At 36.5% G+C, this 16,219-nt stretch overlaps 2 protein-coding genes across 29 annotated transcripts; both read left to right on the top strand.

The window, feature by feature from the left end:
* The first annotated feature begins 3,946 nt into the window (after positions 1-3,946).
* Positions 3,947-6,427, top strand: LOC131016394 (KH domain-containing protein At2g38610-like). The gene is made up of 5 exons (XM_057945092.1): positions 3,947-3,968; positions 4,989-5,105; positions 5,234-5,350; positions 5,539-5,688; positions 5,936-6,427. Exons 2-5 carry the CDS (start codon positions 5,010-5,012, stop codon positions 6,101-6,103), a joined length of 531 nt encoding a protein of 176 aa, XP_057801075.1. The 5' UTR covers positions 3,947-3,968; positions 4,989-5,009; the 3' UTR covers positions 6,104-6,427.
* A 6,144-nt stretch (positions 6,428-12,571) lies between these two features.
* On the top strand, positions 12,572-15,013 carry LOC131016395 (uncharacterized). 28 transcript variants are annotated; one of them, XR_009098967.1, is made up of 5 exons: positions 12,690-12,944; positions 13,612-13,707; positions 13,800-13,900; positions 14,397-14,520; positions 14,628-15,013. XR_009098967.1 is itself a non-coding variant. In XM_057945093.1 (4 exons), the coding sequence occupies exons 1-4, from the start codon at positions 12,694-12,696 to the stop codon at positions 13,805-13,807; spliced, it is 423 nt and encodes a 140-aa protein (XP_057801076.1). In that variant the 5' UTR covers positions 12,690-12,693; the 3' UTR covers positions 13,808-15,013. The 28 variants fall into 28 exon arrangements, 1 of the variants encoding a protein (XP_057801076.1); XR_009098962.1 differs by having other exon boundaries at positions 14,606-15,013; XR_009098968.1 differs by adding an exon at positions 14,124-14,180 and having other exon boundaries at positions 14,397-15,013.
* Positions 15,014-16,219: the final 1,206 nt, after the last annotated feature.

The raw sequence follows: 16,219 nt of genomic DNA, 5'->3' as shown, positions 1-16,219 counted from the left end.
AAATTACTAGCGCACTCAGTTCCCCGACAACGGCGCCAATTTGACGAAGCCATCGTTTGAGCTTCGTGCAAATAAAATATCTTGTGCCCATAACTAGACTAGCTAGTGGTAAGTCAGAGTCGAATCCACATGAAACTGAGCAGTAACTCCTCCTGCAAGGGTGTCACTAAAAAGGGTTTGTATTCTGATGGGTTCTGACCACAACGTGCTTATGGGCAGAACAGGGTTTCCAACTAAACTGAAATAACAAAGGTAAATGAATCAAATAACAAAACAATCCTAACTTGGGTTCGAATCACTAAACATGAACTAGGCACTCGATCATTGGTGCAAAGATAAATTACTATACTCGCATACCAGTGGTTATAGGCATAAGAATTGTTGCGCCCATATTGTCACTCGTCACGCACGCAAAAACCCCTTGCCTAATCTATCCTTTCAGTTTATGATCTCTTAGAAGGTTCAGCTAATGGAAATCAACTATCCCGGGCAACATCCACGCTCTCTGCGATGGCCTATCGCTAGTTGTGCTTTGCCCAGAATGCCTTAAGAACTAGATAGACCCATTTGACTCTTATGCAGATATTTCACTGCAGTCACAGCTCCAACACTCGTTGTACTATTTTGGAGGTCGATGGTGTCTCGCCTTTTGCCCAAAGTTTACTTGTAGCCAAACTCCCTAGTTAACTAGTGATCAATTAATTAACCAAGTTATTATAACCTTATTGGAATCAAACCTAGTGTATTGGGAATATGCTCATACAGTTGTTATGCCCAAATTATACCTCTCGAGTTAAGTGTTCATGCTTAGATCATCTTGCCCAAATCAGAATATAAAACTAGCCAGACATAAAGTAAATAACAAAGGCAAAAGACATAAAGGAAAACATAAAGTAAAAACTGAAATAGAAACTTACTTAAGGCAAAGGGTACTTACGGCCAAAAGTGCCGCAGGAAACATGAACAGAAAATTAAACAACTATGCCCATAAGGGGCGACTACTCCTACCTAATCATGGAAAGTAAAACTGCAGCAGTGGTCTCTGAATTGGTGCCTCCAAAATCCGTTTCTCAATGGTTCACAATTATGTGGTATTTATAGGCATGAATTAGGGCTACGAAGGGCTCAGCCCAAAAGGAGTGGGCTGGAATTAGGGCTCCTTCTGCCAGAGATTGCATCCAGATCTGGAGGCTGATTCTTTCCTTATCCAAACCTCAAGGGATAAGGTTTTTGGATTTCTTCCCTTATCTACATCCTCTGCACTCTTCTTCTCTGCCCCTGTCTATACCTTCTGCCCACGATCATCTTCTGACGCAACTGGGTCCCATGCGGTGCTTATGGGCAAAACGCTATGTTGACTCGAGCAACTCCAAACTTCATCTGAGCTTTTGTAACCTGCTGCTCCAAGCTCCAATTGGTTTTGTATTTGTGCTCACACTTCTTCCCTGAACCGAAGTCGCATTATGCCCAGAACCTTCTTCCGATGCAATTGGATCCCGCGCGGTACTTATGGGCAAAGGGTCGGCTTCTCTAAATTTTGGTCTTCAAAACATGCTTCTGAGTGTCCCAAACTCGTCTGCTTCAAACTCATGCCTCTTTCACGAAATGCCTGCATTATGCCTCAAAAGCACATTCTGCCCAAAGAACGGGCCTGCCCTGGAACCACGCCCTGCCAGGCGACTGACTCTAGCAAAACAAAGAAAAAAGACTCTATCTAGACCTAAAACACACACGAAAAACGAGCACAAAGATGGGCTCATCAGGGTCGGTGACTTAGACCTTAGTTCGAACGCCTGCGTACTTGTCTAGCGAACAAGTCAGTTCGCAAACGATTGAGCCTCGCGAAATTAGCCATATTCGGGGTCCCACATGCCATGTGGACACACATGGCAACATGGAGCATCAACTCTGGTGTGGTTGAAATTTTTACCTTATATGATACGTGTCCAACATGCATGCAATTTGATATTTGTAATAAACTTGACGTAACTGATTTTTCCTTCGCAGTTCGATACGTTGTGGCCATATGTTTGGCGTGAGATGCATTAGGACACGATTCATATGGCCCGACGAACGTCAGGTTGTATAAAATTTTGAAATAATTCATATCTTGTATTCTAAGAAATTGTGATGTATTTGACCATACATGGTAAATGTTCGACATTTATGTCCCTCGTGCTTTATTCGTGCTGAACTAGAGGATGTTCGTCTGATGGATGTCGAACAAGTACGTGTAGCATGCCTTTGTAAATTAATTTGCAACGTTAACTTATGAACCATGCAGCTTCAACATTTAAAAATTGTCGTGTACAACTTCCACGGTCGAAATGCACCGAAATGTACGAACCAAGTGAGTTCACACACCGTTGCCCCCACTTCTTTGCGTATCGCAACATTGTGCCAATTGGATGCCTGATAAGCGACATAATTGAGGACGGTGAAGCCACACACTGTACGCCAGATGCATATGTCCTTGAGAGTTTGGAAGATAAAATACAACAAATCAAATACTCACTTGTCGGGGCTAATACAACAGACGAGCGGGATTTACACCACTTCAATTACCATGTCACAACCATATTACGTTGTCGGATATGTGACAACCCGACGTCCGAAAACGGCATGCATGCACCACGGTTTGTAGTACAAATTTGCTTCGGTATATTACCTTAATAATATGACGTAGTAATCACATTTGTTCAAAAAATTGACGTGTAATATTTTTGATAGCTGCTTGCCATGTGGCCACATCTTCGGATATAACTGCATTCTTGATTTGGTTCGACCCTCTCCCAACATACAGGTGATTAGTTCATCACATTTGAATTATGTGATCATATACATGGTTTAAATTAAGTCCTAATTTGTTTCGCGCTAGATAGTGTACATCGCCAATTTAATTATTTTCCATGTTTTCTGAAGTGTCCTTTGTGTTCACTGACCTGTCGTCATACCAAAATTCATGGTGTGTACCTAGAAGAGGTTAGTCATACATTTCAATGCATGCAGCCCAATATGTGTCGTTTATTTCTTTCATATATTATAACTAACATGAAATGTCATTCTCATTTTCTTAGTTTACTAGATTCGCGACCCATGATCCATTTCATGTTCGATGGTAGATGAAGTTTGTTTTTAATTATTCCATGTTCGATGGTAGAAGAATCCCTTACTATTTAGGTCTGTTCTTGTTATCTTTAGATGTAGTTATGTTGTGTTTATGTAATTCGACGTTTAATTAAGTATGCATGCTGTAGATTTGTTCTTTTCTGCATGCACTGCAAATGGTGTTGTCTCTTTATCACGTCACCGATAATGGACACCTTTACGTTAAAAATTGTAACAACCTAAGTTGGTGGTGTATTAAATGATTTCATAAATGAGTTCCACCAACATTTGGGAGCATCAGACTCTATAAATGACTGCCCTTATCAATGGTGGTGACTACATTCTCTTCAAAATCTCACTACAAGATTTTAGTTATTTTTTTAAGTGGTGCAAATGCGCCGCACACACCGCTTGTTGCCTTCGCAACACCCAAAATCACGTTTGGATGCCCGATTTTGAATCATTTCTTCGGTGGGGGCATACCAGTTGGGAGTATGACCGAATTCATCGGAGAAAGCGGCTGCGGCAAGACGCAATTGATGTTGCAATTAGCTCTGAACACACAGCTCCCGGTAGCGGTTGGTGGTCAGTCGGGGCTCGCATTATTCATCAACACAAAATTGGCTTTCCCAATTAAGTGTCTGCACGAAATAGCGACTAACAATCCGTTCTTGCCGAGTAATTAACTGAACAATGTATTCATGCGCTCCGTTGAAACCGTTGACCACCTTCTCCTACTTCTTGGTGGGTTGGAAAAATATTTAGAAAATCATAACGTCAAACTTATTATCGTTGACTCGATCTTTGCCTTTTATTTTCAAGCTGCTAGTGTTGTAAATTTAAGGAGCCTCCATTTTCCAGTATGATCCCTATTGACCACAATCTCAGTCCACTTTTTTTTGCATATCAAGATGATCTATTGCAACTTCTTTCTAGTTGTGGTTTTTGTGAATCACCTTTTGTCTCACTCGTAACATACTTTAGATCAGGAAAAGTTCTACATGGAAAATGTCTTGAAACCTTGTAACAGTTGTATGATATGTTCATTACATCATCAACAGCCTATCCAATTGGCAATAATAGCTTTTGGATATGTTCATTAGACCATCAACAACCCATCCAATTGGCAACGACACTCGGAATAATACTATATTGTGATGACATTTCCCAATCTATTGGCTACATACTTGGGGGAAGTTTTTAGATGATTGATGGACTATGGGTTACGGTTGACAACTTTTGATGACTAATTGATTTTAAACCTACCTTTTATTCACTGCAAGCATATTTCAAAATGATCTGGTATGTGGTTCAACTTGGTTACTTAATGTCAGAAGAAAGGTGTTGACTGGTTAGTTAGTGGTCATTGGGATAGGCTGCAAGCAGAACTTCTAATCGGATTTGAGAACAACCCCCACCCCCAGCGCGGGACCTGTTTTGTCATGATGTGAATCAGACCCAACAATAGTTTTAGCTATAAATTATCAGTATATTGTAGTATGCTTTATGCTTACTTGTGGAGGTCATGTATCCCTTCACCATTTTCAGTGAGTCATTCCCACCTCTTTGACCAATCACATTCGGAGTAGAAACTCTAGAGCTCGTAGTGATGGTCACACTTGCTGTGCAGTCATATTTTTTTGCCTTGTCAGTGGTGATGAAATATTTATTTGGCTTGAATTGTGCAAAGTGACTTAATCCATAATAATAATAATCTCTTTTTTATCTAAAATAAAAAAAAAAATCTCTTTTTTACTTGATGGGTGAACTTTGCTTGTAACATGCATGACACATTTCAATACTAGCATTATATCTAATTATTCTTTTTAACTTCTTTCAAAATTAAGAATATTCCCTCTTACTTCCTGTTTATATGACAGAGATTGGGTGGGCCTCATGGAATGACTATGGATTGGCAAGGTGCACCAGCAAGTCCCAGTTCATACACTGTCAAAAGGATTTTGCGCTTAGAAATTCCTGTGGACAGCTTTCCTAATGTAAGATCTTTGAATGGGCGGGATTTACTTACCCTTGTTGATCCTTCATAGCTCAGTTTCACTCTTACCAACAAAATGTTTCCTTCTCTCCGGGTGTTCCTCTTATTAGTATTTAATTTCTTCGTAAGTTCAATTTTGTTGGCCGACTTTTGGGTCCTAGAGGAAATTCACTTAAACGAGTTGAAGCTACTACTGGATGCCGGGTATATATTAGAGGGAATAGCTCAATAAAGGACCCTGACAAGGTAATGCAGTGTTTATATGATGCTTCATTTTTATTATTCTTTTTACTGACCACGCATGAAATAGCCACATAGCGCAGTAAAACAAAGGAAAAGAAGGCAATGAAACCATTGGAACTATGAATATTATTGATGTTCATATTAAGTTTCACATGATAAGCAAATCTTTACCACTGGCTGCATATGTCAAGTTGCAAGAGGAGAAGCTGCGTGGACGACCTGGCTATGAGCACCTTAATGAACCACTCCATATCTTAATTGAGGCTGATTTACCAGCTAATGTTGTTGATATGAGACTGAGACAAGCGCAGGACATAATTGAAGAATTGCTGAAACCAGTGGTAAGAACATCTAATTTTGTCTCCTTAAATAAATCTACACGATTTCAATTTTCTAACCAAGATAATTGATCATGTTGGGGGTTCACCATGGTGACACACTTTGATTATTCTGTGTATATTAACAAATACTGGAAAGTAACATTCAATATTTAGCAATCTCAACCAGTACTTTCCTACCCCAAATAAGAAATAGAAAAAGAGCTTAGAGATCTTACTGCCATTTTTTTGTACGTTTACTTTCCTGTAGGATGAATCACAGGATTTCATAAAGAGGCAACAGTTGCGTGAGCTTGCCATGCTAAATTCAAATTTTAGAGAAGAGAGCCCTGGGCCAAGTGGCAGTGTCTCACCTTTTAATACCAGTATGAAACGCGCAAAAACAGGATGCAGAGATCATCTACAAGCTCTTCAATAATGTTTTCTTCTGTGATTGACGGAATTATACATGGATATACGTATTGAAATGCATCATATCCCTATTTTTCTGCCTAGTTGATTATACAACAAATAGATTATTGTTTAAGGAGATGTGAAGTTGAGTGTTTTGGTTGGGTTTTACTTTTTTTAATGAAGCAGAACGTCTAAAGAAAGAAAAGGTGTTGTGTAGGGTTAGTTTTAAACTAGGTTTTGTCATGTCAGTTCCAGAAAAATGTATTCATTTGATTGATTCTAGTGTGAGATCACTGAGATGTATTATTATTTGTAGAGATTGCAATTTAAAAGTTTGATCTTGTAGATATCTTGTACTGTATTAGATATTTTTGGCAGAGGTTTAACAAGTACTATTTGTTGTTCTTACCGTTGACATCATGCTGCCTTTTGTAAGGTGCTTAAGGCACTCAGGCTTAAGAATTTTGCTGCATGATATGCTCATGTTTTTATGTATGATTGATGTGCCGTGCCGTGAATCGTTAGTTTCATGTGGCGTTCACTGAAATGGTGTTTGGCTGAGCTTTTAAGTTGTTTAAGAGTTTATAAGTTTTTTTAAGGTGTTTGAAAAAATAAACTCCTAACCAGTTTATAAGCTCAAAAAATAAGCGCTAAGCTCCCCAAAAAATAAGTTTCTCAATTTCAATTTATATTTTTAAAATCTTATATGTAACAATTATTTTATAAATATCATTTAACTATAATTTGTTATTTTCATCATATATTCTCTCAAGTTCATCTTTCTTCGATTTTTCTTTCTCTGACTAATCAGTTTAATTATCCAAACATTTTGATAACTTATAAACTTTTGAAACATCTTATAAGTTCCAATAGCTTATACCCTTTTAGTCATATGCTCTAAAATGTGAAAGAGATGATGAATTGCATACTTATGAAAGTGGTTATTGACCTAGTGACAAAGTGGTTAAATGTTTCAAAGCAATGGTATCATGAAATCCATGATCACGCAAATTTTAAAATTATTTATTCATCAATAAAAGAAAGTTATCATGAACTGGAGATTAATTCCATAAAATGTTATCAAAGTTATGGTATCTAAGTTGTGAATTTTAGCTTGTTTAAAATATAATGAAATGCACAAACTAAATGTACTGGGGACTAATTTCATAAAATGTTATCAAACCTGTGGTATCAAATATAATAAAAATATATAAGTTATGAATTTGGCTTGTCTTAGCTACACATAGATATTTGTACGATTATAACACTGAAATTGGATTCACAGTAAGATAAGTTCTAAATACATAAGAATAAGATATTAGAAAATTATTATTTCTAAATTTACATTGATAGTTTTGTGCATTCGAACTTTATTATGGATTGTTTTGATTTATTATGGTGAGGATTATAATCCAATATTCTCGATATTTTGGATAGTGATAATTTAGTATCGAGAAGTGATGTTATATTATTATATAAAATCGTGTCTCGACGCATCGAGTTAATGGTATTAGAAACACGACTGATTGGAATTAATTCTCAGTGCAATAATATTTTTGGATAATATATTAATTAAATAAAGTAGTTAGTAAATTTAAATTATTTAATGGACATTCACTATCTTGAACACGAAAAATAATTAAATAAAAAAGAGTCATCGTAAATGAATAAGGATAAATAGTGCAATATTGATTCTTTAATTAAATAAATTAATAAGAGGTAATATATAGAAGTGTCCACTTTCATATTGTAAAATTAAAATTTAGCCTATGAAATAAAAACTTTAAAAATTGACCAATTTTTATGTAAAATGTCAAAAATACCCCTAACAATAAAAAATTAAAAAATAGCCTATCTATCACATGGTTTCACTCTTTCTCTCTCTGAGGCAGTTTCTCTCTCAGTCTCTCTCTCGCACGGTTTCCTCGATCGATCCCCTCTCTCTCCGCCGTCGATCTCCACCATCGCCGCCGCTCATTTCGGCGAGTTATTGTTACCATCCTCTCGGCGGAGCTACGAAAGCAGCAGTGGTGGCAGCAGGCTAATACCAGGAACAACCGCCGCCAACGCGGCGCAATCGGGGGCAGCCCGGTGGTTAGGGCACCGAATCCATTGATTCCGACTTTGAGCTCCAAATTGGAATTAGGCAGCGGTGGCATCACGAGGATGGGCGTAGCCTAGGAACTTTCCAGCGAGTGCGACATGATCATCTTTTAAATTTAAATACTTTAACAGAGGCGAAGCTGAGAGATTAGATTGGGTTATCGGTGTTTTGTCGTAGACCAAATCACAAGTCACATAAACTCTTGTTGGTGCAATTATGGAAAATAGTTGAAGAGTCGGTGAGAAGGTTAGATAAATCGAAAAAAAGGTACACATGGAAGAATTTTGGGGGTATGTACCAGAGCATTTTTCATTTCATCAGATTATAACTTATAAGATGACTATTGATAATGTAGTTAGAACTCCAGCACAAGTCTTCAACTTTAGATTGAAATAACATCAAATGAAATAGGAAAGCGATAACTCACTTGGGGGGAGAAATTTTTCAACAAATTCAGTGTTATGAATTTTTTGGAGAGACTTGATGGATTGAAAGAGAGGGATTTTCAATAATCGATTAATGTTCTTAAATTCACAATCAGATCTATGAATTCACACTTAATGTTCTTGAATTCACAATCAGATCTATGAATTCACAACTTAATGTTCTTAAATTCACAACCAGCTCGATGATTTCACAACTTAATATTCTTGAATTCACAACCAGATCTATGAATTCACAACCAAAATAAATTCTGGTTGTGAATTAAATTTTAATTGTGAATTCGACTGGTTGTTAATTCACAACCAAAAAAATCTGATTGTGAATTAAATTTTAGGGTTTAGGGTTTAGGGTTTAGGGTTCACAACTAGGGTTTACGGTTTCAGTTCAGTTCAGTTATGAATTTACTGTTTCAGTTCAGTTGTGAATTCACAATCGTAATAATTCACAACTAGGGTTTACGGTTTCAGTTGTGAATTCACAACTAGGGTTTAAGTTTAGGATTTAGGGTTTAGGGTTTAGGGTTTCAGTTCAGTTCAATTGTGAATTTACTGATTAAGTTCATTTGTGAATTTACTGTTTCAGTTCAGTTGTAAATTCACAATCGTAATAATTCACAACTAGGGTTTAGGTTTAGGGTTTCAGTTCAATTTAGTTGTGAATTTACTGTTTCGGTTCAGTTGTGAATTCACAATTTCAATAATTCACAACTAGGGTTTAGTGTTTCAGCTCAGTTGAGTTGTGAATTCACAATCGTAATAATTCACAACTGGGGTTTAGGTTTAGGGTTTAGGGTTTCAGTTCAGTTCAGTTGTGAATTTACTGTTTCAATTCAGTTGTGAATTCACAACTAGGGTTTAGGTTTAGGGTTTCAGTTCAGTTGTGAATTTACTATTTTAGTTCAATTGTGAATTCACAATTTTAATAATTCACAACTAGGGTTTAGTGTTTCAGTTCAGTTCAGTTGTGAATTCACAATTTTAATAATTCATAACTAGGGTTTAGGTTTAGGGTTTCAGTTAAGTTCAGTTGTGAATTCACAATCGTAATAATTCACAACTAGGGTTTAGGGTTTAGGGTTTCAGTTCAGTTCAGTTGTGAATTCAAAACTAAAAAAATCTTGTTGTGAATTAAATTTTGATTGTGAATTCGACTGGTTGTTAATTCACAAACAAAAAGGTTATGAATTCACACTGGTTGTGAATTGCGGGATTTTTTAAAGGGGTGATGATGTAAAGTGGACATTTTTTTAATTTTTAATGTGAAGGGTATTTTGGTAACACTGAACATTTTTTAATCGCCAATTCTTGGGTACGACCGTCGCACAGGTGTGCGATGGGTCGACCCGGATCCAAACCCGCCCTCCTGACCCGAAACCCTGACCCGCGTGGGTTTGACCCATACTCTTAATTATTACATTTGTTTATAATAATTGTTACTTTTAATAAACATAATATATACATTTGTTCATATAAATGTATATTGATATGTATAATATTTTATATTGAATGAAGGTAAATATTTATATTAATATAAGTATATATTTGTGCGACCAAATGTATATCTTATGCTTATTAAAAGTAAATACTCCTATTAGGGTTTAGTGTTCAGGCTTAGGGTTTAGTTTACAGGGTTTAGGGTTTAGTGTTCAGGCTTAGGGTTTAGTTTACAGGGTTTAGGGTTTAGTTTATAGAATTTAGGGTTTAGAAAATATAATACTTTATATTAAATGAAGGTAAATACCTATATTTATATAAGGGTTAATAGCCGAAAAATACACGAAGTTTGCCCGAATTTGCAAATTGCACATGACCTTCAAAAATAGCCTCAGAATACATGACCTTTTAATTTAATCGTGAATTGCACACGGCGAGAATTCAGGCTATAATTAAAGTTGACCGGCAACGACGTGGCAATACGCGTGGCATTTTTAATGCTGTGGCAATACGCGTGGCATAAAAATTAAAAACAATGTAATTTTTTTATACATGTGGCATAAGAGAGAGAGAGAGAGAAATTGACAAATAATCCTTCTCTTCACCATTAATCCTCCAACCCTCCGGCGTCTTCTACAGCGAGCAGCGGAGTTGGTCGAGGGTGAGGCCGCCGTAGCCGCGACCGGTGGCGGCTGGTTTCTCGACGCCGCCACCTCCCCCGCCTCACCTACTCCGTCTTCCTCCACCATGTCGTCTCTCTGTCCGCCTCTCTCAAACCCATCGTCTCCAACAACGCCGCCGCTTTCATCCTCCTCCACCGCCAGGAGCGCCATGGCTGCAGATCCCCAAATCGCGGCCCTTGGCCTCCTAGATCCCCAACCGCCACCTCTAACCTTCTCCAACCCACACACACCACGCAAGGATTGTGACTTCAGATTTGGGGATTTCTTTCCATTTAACATAGATTTTCCCTCACCACTCCTTCGATTTCATCCGGCTCGACTTCGATTTTGGAAGGTTGGAGGCGGAGGAGGATTGTGGGGGATTTGGGGGTTTTGCCAATTTGGGGATTTGTGTGGTGTTTGTGTCGTGGTGTGGTGGTGGAAGGTGGCGGCTGGAGATGAGGCCGCGCTGTGCGACGCGGCGGAGATGGAGGATGGCGGCGGATCTGGGACGCGGCCGATCTAATGCAATCGGGTTTTGCAGCCATGGCGGCGACTCCTCTTGCCTATTTTTTGATTTTTCCAGATCTGAGCCTCATTTCCAGGAGGAAGCCGGCGGCCGAGATTTGGAGAAGCGACGCCACGTCTAGATCTGGGCAGTTCGCTGGTCCAGGAGGAAGGCGGCAGCTGAGATTTGGAGAAGAAGGGGTGAGCGGCGGCGCGCCGGCGGCAGCGGGGGGGTGGGGGTGACAATATCGTTTTTTTCTTTTTTTAATTTTTATTTTTTTAATTGAAAAAAGCTTCACAAAACGACGTCGTTTTGTATAATCGCCGGTATGTCCACGTCTACAAATTCCGGGAGACACGTCATCTAAGATTTAAGGGATGGTCAACGCATGTGCAAATTACAACAAAATTAAAAGGTGGTGTATTCTGAGGCCATTTTTAAAGGTCATGTGCAATTTGCAAATTTGGTGATAGTTCGTGTATTTTTTGGCCATTAACCCTTTATATAAGTATACATTTGTGCGAACAAATGTATATTTCATGCTTATTAAAGTAATAATTATTATAAACAAATGTAATATTTTAGGATTCAGGATTTCGGATCTGGGCACGGGTCGGGCCGGGACAAGACCGGCCCTTTTTTAATATTTTTATTTTAGTGGACAAATTTTAATTTTACAATATGAAAGTGACCATTTTAAAAATCCACTCAATTAATAATGACAGACTTAATTTAAGTTGGAATTAACTTAAGATAATTGAAGTCTATCAAGAGATCTAATTCTAATCCTTCTAAAAATCTCTATGCTTAGCCCATCAACACCTATAATTAGATGAGAGAGCACATAAATAACTGCACAAAGACAGAAAAATTCAACCCCTACAGTTGCAGAGATCAAAAAGTCTGTTTTTTTCATGTGACTTTTTGTGCTCGTCTTCTAGCTATTAGGCTTATCAGTTCATTATCCACCCAATGTTAAAGCTATAAGAGAGAATAAGCTAGAAGATTCGTAAATCGAATCAGTTATTGATAAAGTTTATTCAAAGGCTAATCTATATATTATATTATATAAAAAAACAGTTTAACGATAATATTTTACCGCCATATTTTATCTCTCCCACGTACATTAATTTTATTTCTCCCACGTTCTCTCCTACTACGGTTAACCACGATTGCCTCTTCCATAGTTCACTAAAATTAAAAAATCCCATTATCTCAAGCTCTTTTCGTCAACCTCTTCTCGGGACTTCAATAATAAGATTAAGAAAGAGGCATTTGCAAAAATGCCCTTTTCTTATAAACACTTGTAAAAATGCTCTTTTTCACTATATGAAAAAGGGCATTTTTACAAGTGTTTATAAGAAAAGGGCATTTTTGCCTATTAACACATTAAGAAATCTATACCATTCTAACTCAAAGAAGAACCGAAGAGATCTCCAAACACCTGTTCCAAGGTAAAAGTTTATGCTTTTTATCTTTTCTAAAATGTTATTTCCTTTTATTTTCTGTTCTGTTTCTTTTTCAGCTTTTTTTTTTTGTTTCTGTAATCGGTCTCCCTGCAATTTTGCCGACGTGTTCTCCGGCAGATTTTGGCCATCAATCGCACGGAGTACCACCACCGTCAAAACATGTCCTGCAACGATGGGGTTTGCTTTTGCTGCTTATACAACTGATGGGCCTGGGGTTTTTGATTTCAAGCAAGGAAAAGATCGTGTGTATGTATATTAATTGGATTTGATAAATAAGTCTCTGCTCACATATTGCACTTATTAATTGGATTTGATAGTATTTATTTATTTATTACACATGTATTGTAGTTGAATTCTTATCCAATAGTTAGAGGTTTCACAGCAATTGGAACCGGAGGTAATGATTTTGTGAAAGTCATGGTTCTTTTTTCTCTGTGTGATTCAGTCACTCCCTTCTTCGCCTTCTCTTTCTCTATTTTTTCTGCAACAGTTGCCTTTCTTCTTTTTCTGCAACAACTGCTTATCTTTTTTCGCAAGACCAGCAACTTCTTGCTTCACCTTCCTTCATTTTCTTGCTTCTGTTGCACTCCTTCAATTTATTGCTTCTCTTTCATCTTATTCATTTTCAGTAGCTTTTTGCTTCTCTTTAAATTTTTATTATTTTGTGTGGTAGGAGCTTAAGAGATTGGCTGGCATATGTAGCAAGAAATGCAAATGTTTTTACCAACATCATTATTAAGAATCACCTTAATTCTTATAGATGGGAAGTGAGTGCAGCCCCCTCTACTTTTCTTAATTATTTTACTTTCTTTGTGATGAATGGATATAATCTACAGTTGTAAAGATCAACTCAATATAAGGATGCTGATAAATTTACAACTTTATAATCTGTTTCTGCTGCATTTTGTTTCAGGGAACGGATATGCACTTGCTGAGTTTGATGATGGGGGCTATGATCGGTCGGAGCTGTGGTTACCCCAGGGGTAGGGGATGAGAAGACGATTATTAAGTGAACTCCCTTCTATAAAAAAACATTGAAAACTATGTTTGTGGAAAGAACAAAGTATTCTTATTCATTTTTCGTATTACATGTGAATGCAGATATCTAACTGGTGAGTTCTCTTGCGCGAAAGCCTTTCCAGCCCGGAGCTGAGCCAATTTTCTGTCATCATATTAGATGAAGTTCATGAGAGGCTGCACAGGTATTGTTCAGCCTATTGCCCCTCATTTTGATTCATGTTCTACAGTCTGTTTGTCTTTGAAGATTACCCATCATTTAAGTTGACGACTGCACAGTTAATATTTTGCTTGGTTGGAGTATCCCGTTCATTTTGTTTTTCCATTTGTGTTTGTGTTGCTTTTACTCCTTGTGTAATTTTGTTGTTTGGTGTATATTGAAATTAATAATTCTTCCTTCTGTAGTAGTAACCTATTGGTTGGGTGACTGCCTAAATTGTTGTAGTGCTACGAAATTAAGTTGAGGTAATATATTGTTTCTTTTGGTATCTTATTAATTAAATGATTGCATTAAACTTTTTTATGATTAGTTTAAATAGAGATTATCTTAAATAGACTATTTACATGATATTTACAATCGTAAGAATTTGGAGGTTTTTTTGTTTATTAGGGACGAATTTCATCAACGTGAATAAATAATTATTCAATATGGTTGTTGGACATGGACGAATTTTGTCGCAGGATCTGCTGCGTGGCTAGGCTGAGAGCTCTGCTCTAATTAGAATGTCTGCACAAGCTACAGAATTGGATAGATATTGGTTATGATAGTTCTATTCTCGAGTACCAGGTGTAGTTTATCATACATGTAAGAAATTTGTTTATTCCAGTTACATTTTGTGGGCCTTATGATCTGAAGCAAAATAGCCTTTTTAAGTTACTTCTTCGTGTAGATGAGCCTATTTTCTTCCATAGGAAGCACTGAAGGTTAATATCGTCGCAGCAGAGCATACGTCTAGGTGTTTGATGCCGAGGATAAGCAGATCAGGTGCCAGGTGCCGAAGATCAGCAAGGCAGCCATCGAGACATTGCAGGTACTAACTGCTCAGATTATAGCTGCCAAACCGCCAGAGGTCGAGCACCAACAGGCAAGAAGCGCACCCGAAAGGGTTGTGCAAGACACTATTTTTTTTATTTTGTTTTATTATATTAATTACATTGGTCATGACTCATGACTCATGCATACTTTATTGTATTATTATTTAGATTTTAATTTCAATTTGTAATTATGCAAAAGAACTAAATATTTGTTATGATTTACAAGGGTTAAATTATGTAAACTATGAGTGTTTGTTTTAATATTTATTTAGTGTTGATTGTAGCGTCGAATGTTTTTTTTTTTGGATTGAAGTGATTTTAAAAAAATATACATGAATGGTAGATATTACTGAAAATCTAAATAATTTTAAAAAATCGAATGTGGGCCTTTGGACTATGACAAAAAAAATTATACATATTTTTAGTTTGGATTTTTTGTATATTTAATTTTATGTTAAAATTGAAAATTATTTATTTATTAATTTATAAGAATACAAATATCTATTTCTTTTATAATTTCAATAAATAAAATAAAGGTTTTCATCAAGAATGAAGATTAATAATTAATTAAGATAACGATAAGAAACAATATGGGTTAAAATAAAATACTGTTGTCATCATTTGATTTAAACAATTTAAATAAAACTTATACCATGATGAAATAATTATAGTGCATATTTCCTGTAAAAGATGAAAGAGTTGAAGCCGTATAAAAATAAAATATGTGAATACAACACACCTACATATTATTTTTCAATAGTATTAAATTACGAACTTTGTATTGATCTTAAGAATATTTGCCATAAACTTAATTTTAGCAAATTCTGATTTTTCTCATGACCTTTAAAATTTGAAAAAAATAAAATAAAATACACCATCTTTTAATTTTTTTTTTAGATTTTTTTCATGCGTATGAATTGCCCCAAATAGAAACTGATTTTAAGACTTGACTTTGATTATTTGAAACTTAAACTGATGCATCGACTCTATTATGCCACATTTATTACCCATCACACTTAGGTACCAAAATATATTTTTAATTATTAATCGATCAAAGTCATAAGTTATAATATTTTTATATATTTATTTTTAAAAAATATAAAATATATCATGATGCGTGCAACGCACGGGTGGGTGCACTAGTATACTGAAAGGGAAAGTACCCCATTTTCGTGGATGCGAAAATTAGTAATTGTACCCCATTTTTTGTGGATGTAGGGAATATAAACTATCCATTTCTTTACGTCCATGCCTAGACATTATGACCTGTTGAATTGGGATGAAGGGAGTACACAATAGAAGTTTAATATTCATTTTGAAATAAATTGAAATCTACTAACCAATTTGATAATTACCATACACTTGATGTATACAACATGCATGGCCTTACTGATGCTCCATCATGCTAACGTCTCCTAGTTTCAGATGAATAAGGAGCCTAATCGGAGGAGAAACCGGCAGAATTATAA

Source organism: Salvia miltiorrhiza, chromosome 3 (genome assembly GCF_028751815.1).
Source record: "Salvia miltiorrhiza cultivar Shanhuang (shh) chromosome 3, IMPLAD_Smil_shh, whole genome shotgun sequence".
Lineage (NCBI taxonomy): Eukaryota > Viridiplantae > Streptophyta > Magnoliopsida > Lamiales > Lamiaceae > Salvia > Salvia miltiorrhiza.
Note: the sequence above shows the minus strand (reverse complement) of the source record. Positions and strands in the feature narration are given on the sequence as shown.

Coding starts and splice junctions, on each gene's coding strand:
- LOC131016394 (XM_057945092.1), top strand. CDS start 5,010: ATGACTATGGATTGGCAAGGTGCACCAGCAAGTCCCAGTTCATACACT. Junction 5,351..5,538: donor CAATAAAGGACCCTGACAAG/GTAATGCAGTGT, acceptor GCATATGTCAAG/TTGCAAGAGGAGAAGCTGCG. Junction 5,689..5,935: donor AAGAATTGCTGAAACCAGTG/GTAAGAACATCT, acceptor ACTTTCCTGTAG/GATGAATCACAGGATTTCAT.
- LOC131016395 (XM_057945093.1), top strand. CDS start 12,694: ATGCTTTTTATCTTTTCTAAAATGTTATTTCCTTTTATTTTCTGTTCT. Junction 12,945..13,371: donor AAGCAAGGAAAAGATCGTGT/GTATGTATATTA, acceptor TTTGTGTGGTAG/GAGCTTAAGAGATTGGCTGG. Junction 13,466..13,611: donor TTAATTCTTATAGATGGGAA/GTGAGTGCAGCC, acceptor ATTTTGTTTCAG/GGAACGGATATGCACTTGCT.